At 38.9% G+C, this 12414-nt stretch overlaps 1 protein-coding gene across 3 annotated transcripts in view; it reads left to right on the plus strand.

Annotated features, from left to right (window-relative positions):
• LOC139268602 (DEP domain-containing protein 1A-like) overlaps positions 1-4036 on the plus strand; it is a 53036-nt gene extending 49000 nt beyond the window's left edge. For all 3 annotated transcript variants that reach the window (XM_070886986.1, XM_070886987.1, XM_070886988.1), the window contains one exon: positions 474-4036. In XM_070886986.1, coding sequence (XP_070743087.1) covers positions 474-632 — 159 coding nt within the window. In that variant the 3' untranslated portion in view covers positions 633-4036. The remainder of the gene's footprint in view (positions 1-473) is intronic.
• The last annotated feature ends 8378 nt before the right edge of the window (positions 4037-12414 follow it).

Raw genomic sequence — 12414 nt, forward strand, 5'->3', positions numbered from 1 at the left:
TGCATAATATGCAAAAACATTTACTTCATTCAGTTTGCAATTAACTTCACTAGCAACAAGTTGGCCTACCATGTTACAGTCTGCCCAATTTTCTTTTCCATTGAGTTAAATGGAAAGGAAATCGGATGGGTTGTAAAATGGGCAGTCAACCCGCTGCTGCCCATTTCCCACCCGAAGGGATCAGTTAAAATCGGCCCCTAGGTGTACAAATTAGAATGTGGGCTTATACACAGCAGAGTTGGGGGAGAAGAGTCTGGCCATATTGAACATGAATTTTTTTAATGCAATTGGGTGTGTTCTCAGATGTGAAAACAGCAATATCATGTCTATATGTGAAACCTGAACAACTGCCAATGTTAAATTGCCTACCTTAGGAAGAATCTAATTCAAATATTTTGTTTGCTTAAAAAAACATAGAATTGGTAGAGATTTCTATTAACCTATTTTTTCTAAAAATGTTAATATTCCTTCAGTTCCAAAAAGAATATCCAGAAATCTATCAAAAGCGCTTCCCCACGACTGAGAGCGAGGCCAAGCTTTTCCAGGATAAACCCAAGATCAAGCCACCGATGCTCATTACAATGAAGAAACCATTTAAAAGCCTTCAGAAAATGCAGAGCCTGAGATACTGAATAAAACAAAGATCAGAATGTTGAAGCTATTTGCACAAATCTGCACGTAACTTTCAATGGTCCAGGTATAGAAACTTAGAAAATTGGTGCAGGAGTAGGCCATTCGGCCCTTCGAGCCTGCACCACCATTCAATAAGATCATTGTTGATCATGCAACTTCAGTACCCCATTCCTGCTTTCTCTCCATACCCCTTGATCCCTTTAGCCGTAAGGGTCACATCTAACTCCCTTTTGAATATATCTAACGAACTGGCCTCAACAACATTCTGTGGTAGAGAATTCCACAGGTTCACAATTCTCTGAGTGAAGAAGTTTCTCCTCATCTCGGTCCTAAATAGCTTGCCCCTTATCCTTGGACTGTGACCCCTGGTTCTGGACTTCCCCAACATTGGGAGCATTCTTCCTGCATCTAACCTGTCCAATACGGTCAAGATTTTATATGTTTCAATGAGATCCACTCTCATTCTTCTAAATTCCAGTGACTATAAGCCTAGTCGATCCAGTCTTTCTTCATATGTTAGTGTGCCATCCCAGGAATCAGTCTGGTGAACCTTCGCTGTACTCCCTCAATAACAGGAATGTCCTTCCTCTGATTAGGAGACCAAAACTGTACATAATATTCAAGGTGTGGCCTCACCAAGGCCCTGTACAACTGCAGTAAGACCTCCCTGCTCCTATACTCAAAACCTCTCGCTCTGAAGGCCAACATGCCATTTGCTGCCTTCATTGCTTGCTGTACCTGCATGCCAACTTTCAATGACTGATGTACCATGACACCCAGGTCTCGTTGCAATTCCCCTTTTTCTAATCTGTCACCATTCAGATAATAATCTGCCTTTCTGTTTTTGCCACTAATGTGGATAACCTCACATTTATCTACATTATACTGCATCTGCCATGCATTTGCCCACTCACCTAACCTGTCCAAGTCACCCTGCAGCCTCCCAGCATCCTCCTCACAGCTCACACTGCCACCCAGCTTAGTGTCATCTGCAAACTTGGAGATATTGCATTCAATTCCTTCATCTAAATTATTAATGTATATTCTAAATAGCTGGGGTCCCAGCACTGAACCTTGCGGTACTTGTCACTGCCTGCCATTCTGAAAAGGACCCATTTATTTCTGCTCTTTGCTCACTGTCTGCCAACCAGCTCTCTATCCATGTCATTACATTACTCCCAATGCCATGGGCTTAATTTTGCACACTAATCTCTTGTGTGGGACCTTGTCAAAGGCCTTCTGAAAGTCCAAATACACCACATCCACTGGTTCTCCTTTGTCCACTCTACTAGTTACATCCTCAAAAGATTTGTCAAGCATGATTTTCCTTTCATAAATCCATGCTGACTTGGACCGAGCCTGTCACTGCTTTCCAAATGTGCTGCTATTACATCATTAATAATTGAAGTATATGAAGCAAAGCCTTTTGGAAAGGTTTCTTACGAGTCATTTCTGTAAGATAGAAGAACAGAAGCGTGGAAATGCACAACAGATCAGTCAGCATCTGAAAATATTTGGGTGAAACCCTTTTTCTGATAACCTCTCTTCCTTTTATAGATGCTGACCTATTAAGTACTTCTATCTGTTTGTTTAAGATTTCCAGCAGTTGCAGACTTTCCTCTTGCAAAATTAATCTCTCTCCTACAGTACATTAGAATAGCTTTCAAGCACACTAGTAAACATTAAACATTACACCAAGGCATTAACCTATTACCTTGACGTACCTTCTGTCTTGCAAATAATTATGGGTCTGTTTTAAGTCTCTCTGAAGCTGCCCAACAGAAATGGGACTGCTGAGTTATTAAACAATCCATGTATAAAAGTGTCTTTGTAATGCATTGAATTGTTAATGAATGATGCCATGTTTGTCAAAATGTTACTATTGACCGGACAGAGGAAACATTAACATGCTACGGAAGTAATGGAATTATTGACTTCGAAGAAAAGGTTGATTGTCTTTCTAGTTTAAATGTCAAGTAATTTTTTGCCATAACAAACCAGTAGCACCAAATGTTGAAATGTTTGTTTTTATTTAAAAAAATGTTTTAGACAACTTGCTGATAGAGATTTAGAAACTTACAATATTGCCTCTTGATAAATACCTTTTATTTGGCCTTGTGTAGTTGACTAGCTAATTCTAACTAGTTCTTGCTTAGTAGAAGAGATTAAGGAATTACTCAGATTTGTTCTTGGACAGAAATTTACGATATGAACTCCTTTCACTGGTATGCCATATGCTGTTCGTTTAAGAAATGAGCAGTAGACCAACTGGGGGCTGATTTTTATCTTCACATGCAAGTCTGCTCTGTGATTTTAACACTTAACATCTGTCTGAAACTCAAGTGCAGATCGTACTCAATTCTTTGATTTAAGCTCATTTGTATAATTATTCACCACCTCAGATGCAAGCTTAGAAGGGACTAGAGAGGACACAACTGATAGAAGAAAATTGTATGTAAATGAAATTTAAAGGGAATTAAGAAATAGGCCAAAATGAAGAGAAATGAAACATGGTGCAGCCATGAGTCAGTAGACAAGTGATTGAGTAACCCAGGACCCAACCCCTCTTTGGCTGCTATAGATAAGATGGTGCTGCTTGCAAAGAGTTGCCTTCTGTGCTCCTCTGTGGCACTATCTCCTAGGTCAACATTGTAGTAGGCCGCAACAGTTGTGCAACCAAGTTTCAGGCTGCAGCTGACGGTTGCTAGCCCTGTACTACATGATAGCTGCAATAGTCTCGCAGCAGAAATCATAGCACTGCATCTTCCTCTGGGCTGCAACCAGAAGAATTATCTCCTGGCTGCTATTGTCTATTTTTCCTGAAATTAACACGGTAACAATGAGCCCCATGGTGTTTAGCTTGATAGATGCAACATATAGCAACTGTGTAAAATTAATTAACCATATTGAAAGGTATTATAAGGAACAATTACCACATCATACATTTTGAAACTCAAAACCACCTTATCACTTTTTTTGCTATACATGCAGGAAATGTAAATAAGTTAATTTGTTTAAACATGTTAGTGGGTTACCCAACTAGGGCACCCTGACAGTGACGATGTGAATTGCTTTGATGGCTCCAGGTTGTCTTGTATCTCATCTTGTTGGATTAGTGACATAACTAAGGGATCCTGTGTGTACAGTTCTGTAGCCTGAGATACAATTTACATGATGCTATTTTTGTTCATGTCTTAAATGTCTGTCCCTTAACAACCACACTGAGGAGCATGGGGGCTAAACTATTGGTCCCTTAAGTTACACCTATTTCATCTACAAACCCATATTTTTTGTACTGCTTTGATATCATCTGTGCTATTGCCTTAATCTTCAGTAAATCTACCTCAATTTAATTCAATTGGTAGACCTTGTATAATGTACATTGAAAGGCTTGTGGGGAGACCAGTCTGGCCATTAGGTAAATTGTTGTGCATTACAATTTACTGATTTATGTAGTCTGTTGCCATAGGATGAAAATATTGCTTTTCACTGCATTCTAACTGCTCCACTTCCTTTTTCAACAATACAGCAATTATTAGCTTTTGGGCCTAAATTTTGTACCAAGTCACTGTTGCAAGTTTGACATCTGCCTTTGATATCCTCTCAGGTGTTTGTCATTTTCATTGGTGGTTCAAGCATATTGCATTCAGAAGTGTGCCCTCACACTTGCTACTTTAAATCCTTCTGAAGGTGCACTGAAACACACTTTAGTAAAATGAGGCCCAATAAGAAATATTAAGTTGTTTTATTTTACAGACAGTTAAAATCATAGAATTTTACAGTGCAGAAGGAGGCCATTTAGTCAGTCATGTCTTTGCCAGCTCTTTGAAAGAGCAGTCTGATTTAGTCCCACGCCCCAGCTTTTTCCCTCATAACCCTGCAAATTAGTCCTCTTCAAGTATATGTCCAATTGCCTTTTGAAAGTTGCTATCCAATCTGATTCCACCACCCTTTCAGGTAGTGCGTTCCAGATCTCAACATCTTTCTGAAGAAAATTCTCCTCACCTCCTAGATTTGCCAATTATTTTAAATCTATGACCTCTGGTTACCAACCCACTTACCAGAGGAAACCGGTTTTCCCTACTTTATCAAAATCTCTCAGAATTTTGAATATTAGATTTTCTCTTAACCTTCTCTGATATAAGGAGAACAATCCCAGCTTCTCCAATCTCTCCACATAACTGAAATACCCTGGTATCTTTTGTTTAGGCACTTTACAGCCTTCTGGACACCGAGTTCAACAATTTCAGACCATAACCTCTGCCCACATTTTTTTTTCCCTGTCCTCTTATTTTTTTTTTTATAATCCCCCCCTTTTTTTCTCTTTCCCATGATAGCTGGTGATGATTCTGGCATTCACACCCCATCTAGACTCATCTTTTGTTTCTTAACTTGTGCCATTGCCATCTCATTTGTCCATCATCTCTCTTGTTTCTTAAATCTCTTCTGCCTTCCATCCAATCACAGACCTTCCCTTTTGTTCTTTCCTCCCCTCCCTTTGCACTTAAGAATTTGTTACATCTCAAACTTTTCCAGTTCTGACGAAGGGTCACAGACCGGAAACGTTAACTCTGTTTCTCTCCACAGATGCTGCCTGACCTGCTGAGATTACCAGCATTTTCTGTTTTTATTTCAGATTCCAGCATCCACAGTATTTTGCATTTGTGTTCCCCGGTATCATCCTGGTAAACCACCTCCGTACCTTCTCCAAGGCCTTGACATCCTTGCTAAAGTGTGGTGGCCAAAATTATGCACTGTACAGATACTCCAATTGAGGCCTAACTAGTGATTTGGAAAAGATTATTTCCTTGATGTGTATTCAGTTACAGTATATATACTATTTACAAAGCCAAGGATCCCTTACACTTTCTTAATTGCCTATTCAACTTGTTCTGCCACCTTCAAAGATTTGTGAATATACACCCCAGGTCCCTTTGCTCTTGCACCCCCTCAAAATAATACCATTTAGATTATACTGTGCCTCCATGTTGTTCCATGTATAATTAGCATTTACCTGCATTAAATTGTATCTGCCAAGTGTCTGTCCATTTCACCATGTCCTCCTGAAGTCTGCTATCCTGCTCACTATTTACTATGTTGCCAAGTTTTGTATCATCCCTACACCCAAGTTCAGGTCATTTGTATACAACAATTTAGGTCATTTGTATACAAGAAGAAAATAAATGGTCCTAATACTGACCCTGGAGGGACCCTGCTGCATACATCTCTCCAGTCAGAAAAATATCCATTCACCACTACTCTGCCTCCTATTCCTTTGCCAATTACGTCCCCATGTTACCATTTAATACCATGTGCTTCTATTTAATACCATGTGCTTCTATTTTCCAAATAAGCTGTTTTGTTCTTTTATCAAATGCCTCTGGAAAGTCTATGTATAACGTCTATAGCACCACCTTCATCAACCCTCTGTTAATGTATTTATTGTAAATAAATTTCACTTCACTCAATTTTCACTTCTTTTGATAATTGAGAGAAAATATGTAATAATCCATACATGTTTCTTGCATGGTCTGGTTGCCTTATTTTTGGCATTATCTTTCTATCTAGATCACATCTAACTCTGAAATTGTCGCCTTCATCTTAGCTTCCAGCTGCAGGCTCAGGCCTGTCCCTCACAGTCTTGTTTAAAAACTCTCTGCCTTCTATTTTCTTTATGCTCATAGGAACTCAAAAGGTGGCGCCCCTCAGACTTCTTTCCTGTTCATTGATTTGCCAGTAGCCCGGTCAATAAAACCAGCTACCTCCCAGGCCAAGAATGAATTCTCACCAGACACCTCATGCTGGGCTCATTAATAGTTCCTCCTAATGATAAAAGATGTACACTGGGATCTCTAGCTTTTTGATTGGTTACAGTACTCTGGTTCATATGCTTCATTTGAATCCTAATCTACATTTCCCCACTTTCCTGCTCTGTGAAGTGAACACATGAAGAACTACATTTAGCTTATTGGCTTTTTTAAAATAAATTACACCAAGATCTTTTAGTGGCATAGTAAAAATTCCCAAAATATGACTAGTTACTTTTGTTGTCTATGGGGAGTAATGTTTGAAATCTGCTGTTTGTACGGTCTATCAGATGATTGTGGTGTTTTCTGAGAGGTTCAAGGGAAAGTTGATGAAGCATCAGATTCAGTGCTGCTCATCAGTCAAGAAAGGGAAGATCAATCCACAAGCACGGAAGCCAGAATTTACAGCATTAATCTTATAGCACTGGCAGTTCTGTTGAGTTGGGGACATTTTAACAAATCCAAGTGAACGTCCAACAAACTTCCCACAGTTGCTTGTAAAAGCCATACTCTACTTGAAAGGGTAGGTGACTTATACTGAATATCTAAACGGTAAATTTTTGTCTGGTTACTAGACATGTGTACAAACCAAGGTATAGTAGGGTTCCATAACCTTCACTACTACAGAAGGCTTGATGCTATAGTATGTTGAGATTACACAGAAGAGCATAATACACAGGCCAAATCGTCACATCCAATGAGCTAATTTTATACAGTGGGAAAGTTGATGACTCAATTATACAGCTACTTGAGCCTACATCATAGCAATTCCTATCATGGAGAACCTCCAATAGATAACTAATCTTCTGATACAGGGGTTGGCATTCCCTCAGTGTTTGCTGCCAGAAGATTGTTGAGGCTACACTTTACTGTGACTGTCACCCCACACTGACTCACATTTGCCTGGGTCAACTTAATTTTAGTATTGTGGCTGGGTTTCTAGTACTATTGTGACCTAGATTCTGTGGAGTGGGAGGGAATTGGCATAGCCTTCACATTAAGTGCCTGCATGCCTTTTGTAGATTTTCCCAAGATCTGCCAGCTTAAAAGGACCCAATGGAACAGGCAGCATACTAAGAGGCTGCTCTCAACTACCCAGCATCTTTGAAGAGTTAGCCACACGTTGCAGTGGACATCAAATGTTGGTGTAATAGTCTTTATTCTTTATCCTCCATGTACACTTCCTATGCTCCAGGATATTTGGGGATTCTGGTATACGTGTGTGTGCACACACAGACATAGACATTTTTCACACTAATCTTTTAGGAAATTGTCTTCGGAGATGAGATGATCATGGTTGACTTTATTCTTTGAGTACTGTGCACATTGGAAGAGAAATATTCCCTTTTATTATTTATTGGCTCTCTGATGTACTGATGATTTTCGGGAGTCTTGTGGGATCTGGATGAAAGGTCTGGGTTGTAACCAAAATGCATTTCCACAGTTGTCCCTTTGGCTACCTAATTTATGGCATATGGAGTTAAGAATAAAGGCTACTGTACCTGAATATAGTCAGCTTTTAGTTACTAATAGCTGCAATTAGTGTGACGTTGAATAAACAGAAATTACTACTTGGTTACATTTAAGCATTTTATATATTTAGCTTACTGTCAAATATATATTCTGTAAATGGAATGTAAAGAACAGCATGTTCACACAAACAACTCTTGGGTGTCTTAGGTCCTTGTCAGGAGGCCTTAAAATGTATTTCCTATTTATATATTTAATAATGTTTTAAATCCATTTGCAGTTCAGGTATATGAAATTTAGCACTCTTCAGTAATAGATCCCTAGATTAAATTGGAATCAACTGTGTCTGTTTTGCAGTATTAAGTGCAAAGATGAATATAATCTTTAATTTGAAATTCATGTTCTGTGTACTAGTTTTCATAAGCACTGCACTGCTGCAAAGATGATGCAAGATGTTTGTGCGTAATTTAGCCTTGACTGCATATTAAATCATAGTAGTGTACTTTGTATTTTTTAGGGGACGTGCATAATTTTTCATTTTTTCTCAGCCTGGTTGTAGAGCAGCATATTTTCCTTGTACAGATTGTTGAACCCAATGTGCCAAAGGAATCTAATTTTACAAAGCAAATTCAATAAATGTTGCTTAATTAAGACTTTAGTTTTGTTAAATGGAATTGTTATGCCTCCCTTGTACTGGTTTTCAATTAAGTATTTAAAACAATTACACTCAGCATATAAAATATATAATCATTTCATTTTTATTTTTTCTTACAAAAGCATGGTGATCAGGGCCACTATTTTACAGTGACTGTCAAATGTTATTACGTGGAATTCTGGAACTTTTAGCATTGTTTTGCAATCACATTCCATGATTATGTCAGTTTATAATATATAGTGATGATATAAGTGGTGGTTTATCATGACCTCAAATTAATTATTTCATTACATAGGGATTACAGGATTTTTACTGGCATTGTAGGTGTGAAGTTCTGTCAAGATTTTCTGTGAATACTAAAATCAGTGGTCTTGTGATAATCTATGAGCGCCTGAGTAGATAGTCTTCAGGAGGATTGTCCTACTCCAGTGTGTCTTCTGCAGGAGCCTCTTGCTGTTGAGAAGAACCTATAACAAATTGAAAAGGAGCTGGGATGTGGAAGAGAAGCTAGACATTAGCAGGCGACAGTCCTGAGCATGCAGGTTGAAGTTTCCAAGCTTGTTGCATATTTGCTGAGTTAAATGAAAGGCACTTTAGTACCCTGCCTGTTCCAGTGATATCCATTGGGACATACACAGGGGGAGAGAGATGTTGGGGACTCCTTTCTTGAATTGTGTGCAGTCTTCTGTGAAGAAAGAGGTGATGTGTGTTGAGGTAAATGGTGATGTGTGGGGCTTGTGCAAATAATGGATGTGGTGAGATGTGTAGAAGAAGCTAGATGGAATGATGAGGCAATGAGGAATGTAAATGGGAAGTGAGGATGGAGTGGTGGGAGTAATTGGTTGTGCAAGTAGTAACATGTGAGAGGAAAGGAAAAGGTGAATGTGTTTGCAATGAAAAGGAGGTGTTTTAGTGTGCTCTTGTAATTGTAAGGAAAGGATGTGATGGAGGGGAGGGAATTTTTGCTTTAGCGGTTATTGAACCTTGGTTCTGGAGGTGCTATTGGTGGCAACCACCTATGTCCAGGCCTGCTTCATCCTGGCTTTGGAAATGTTTTGCAGGTTTTGACTCGTAATTCCTCCTAGAACCTCGAGTGGCATCTGAAAAGTGAGTGGGAGGCAGCGCTATGACTCACTAGTTTTTCCAAATAGTATGGAACAGTTCAATGAGAAATGTAAGCAGTGTTTGCAACCTTGCTTTAAGAGGTGCATCCCCACTTTAAGTACCCTACAGGAGTCACACTGGAAATGGGCAGGCCATGTGGGCAGGCTGCCTGATACTCCACATAATCAGGAGGGAAATCTGGCAATCAAATTTAAATGAGGTACAGGAATTAAAATTGCCCAGGCTCCATACCAGAAACACGGAAGCTTGCCACAGGCCCAATTCTCACCCGACATGGGTAAAATCAGAGCTTGCAGGACAAATTTTCAGACTTTCAATATAAACATCTGAATAGTATTTTAAAACAGAGGATAGGTATTTGTGAGAGAGGGGGAGAAAATTGCAGCTTTTCTTGGTGTTCTATAAACTTCAGAAAGCCAAAATGTCTTGACTCTTGATTTTAAACATCAGTTGATAATTAGAGACTTTGTTTGCTTAACAGAAAACATTCTAATTCTTGACACTTGTGAGACAGAGAGAGGCAGACAATATTTTTCCTCCTAATTTGATTTTTAAAAATTTTTTTTTTTTTTTTTTTTTTTTTAAGTACATTGAATTTTGGAAGCAAACCAAACCTTTGAGAAACTGATAGGATGAGAGGGTAGAAGGGAGAGAAGGAGGGAAATAGGCTAAGAGTCAGGGCACCTCTGGCCTTGGCACCTGTCCTGGTGGAACGCAAATGGATGTGAGGAGAGGACAAAATCAGGCTCGCATGGTTTGGCCCTCATCTCAAATAATTTAGCAAACATAAAACAACACATCCTCTGATTCACCATGAGCAATACCATGGGAGATGCACTAATAAATATATATATCTATCAAGGTGAGGTAAATTACAGTGCTCCACATTTGTTAATACCTATAATACATTCATAAATAATTATTTTGATGACTAGACAACAGAAGTAATTTACATTTTCAGCTTTCATTTTTAATATAGAAAATATATAAGATTAACTCAAGTTTACACTGAACTGAATATGGTTAAAATGAAGCAAAGCTAAAAGTTTGACTAAGCATCAACTTATCTAACCAAGCCTTTCAAGAAAAGATTCTCAATGAGTTAATGTACTGAGGCAAACAGACCAGGCAGTTCTGAAATTCAATCTGGTCTGTACTGAAGTAATGATCTCAGCTAGACTATTATGATGACAGCTTCAGTGCTTTAAGTAGGGTGAGGGGACAATCAGCCTGTTTTCCCAAGTCTAATTTTCTTTAGGGAATGTCACTGTGTGGATGTAAGCAGAGGACAAGATCAGGCTCACTTGTTGTGGCCCTCATGGTCAAATAGACAGCTAAGACATACTGTCTATGGTAATGGTGTCATGAGACTATCCAATCATGACTGCCCTTTCAGGAGTACATCAGTATGGGTAAAATATTAAAAGAAAAGAAACAATATGTATTCAATCAATTCCAGAAAGGAAATTTAGTACTCAATCACCCCTTTCCTCCCTCCCATCTCCATTCAGCTGCCTCATAAAATACTATATAACTGTACATCAAAGGACAAAGAGATAATGAATCCCCACCTGTTCCACAATTGCGCACTCCCCATAGATGGTGCAATGCCCACTGGTTCTTGTTCTCTATTAAAATTTGAACTGGGTGTGATATATTCCTTACGACTTTCACAAACACATACAAGATGTCTCCAACAGGAACTTGTCATGTGACTTGTCACATGATCCTTTTATTGTATAAACATCAATAGTTGCATTACCACAGTAGTCCACTAGGTGAAGCAGTAGTCCACTAGGTGGAACTCTATATTACACTTCTCCCTCCTTAATGAAAGTAATAAAATAATCATACATAACTTGCATAGTTATACACAGCAAAGGATATGGACTTATTTTGCCATATTTACAAATCAAAGTTAACCACTTGTTTTCTGTTTCGAAGAGGATACCTTCACTCTCGAACAGAACTTTCCAAACTTGGTATCGAATTTAGGCTCATTCTAGGCTGAGCCTGAGGAGAGTTTGTCTCCAAGGGCAACTCTTGATTTACATTTTGACTCTACAACTTCAGACTGTTTGTCTGCCGGACTCGGACTTAAATTCTGACTTTCTCTTGGACTTTTTTTTAGTACATCTGATGTAGGATTTGCTACTGGTACTCTACTTGTAACAAGACTATCTAACTCTTCAGAAATAATCGAATTATTCCAACTTTCAACTCCTTCCACGTCTGTAGCTAAAATATGATCAATGTGAACAAACCTAACCTTTCCATGATCAAGTATCTTGACCAAATATGTGTGAGAGCCACATATCTTCACTACTCTTCCTGGTAACCACTTTAACCATTTATGGTGATGGTTCTTCACTCTAACCTGATTCAATTTGTACTGTGCTCTGCTGCACCATTTGAAGCAGGATGGTATGGTGGAACCTTATGTTTCACACCATTTCTGCTCATGAATTGTAAATCCTTGTGAATAAAATTGCAGCCAATTATCAGACACTTTCTTCTGGGAGGCCCTATGAAGAAAATAATCTTCGCAAATTGTCTAGTATTTTACTTGTTTTCTGCATCGGAAACTCCTCTACCCACTTTAGCTATCAATCACCATGAACAATTGTCCTTCTAGCTCAGCAAAATCGACATGTAACCTTTGCCAAACCTTGGGAGGCCATTTCTATGGCTGTAATGGTATTGCTGGTGGTTTCTTGCCTACTG

The sequence above is a fragment of the Pristiophorus japonicus genome, chromosome 8 (genome assembly GCF_044704955.1).
Source record: "Pristiophorus japonicus isolate sPriJap1 chromosome 8, sPriJap1.hap1, whole genome shotgun sequence".
NCBI classification, from domain to species: domain Eukaryota; kingdom Metazoa; phylum Chordata; class Chondrichthyes; family Pristiophoridae; genus Pristiophorus; species Pristiophorus japonicus.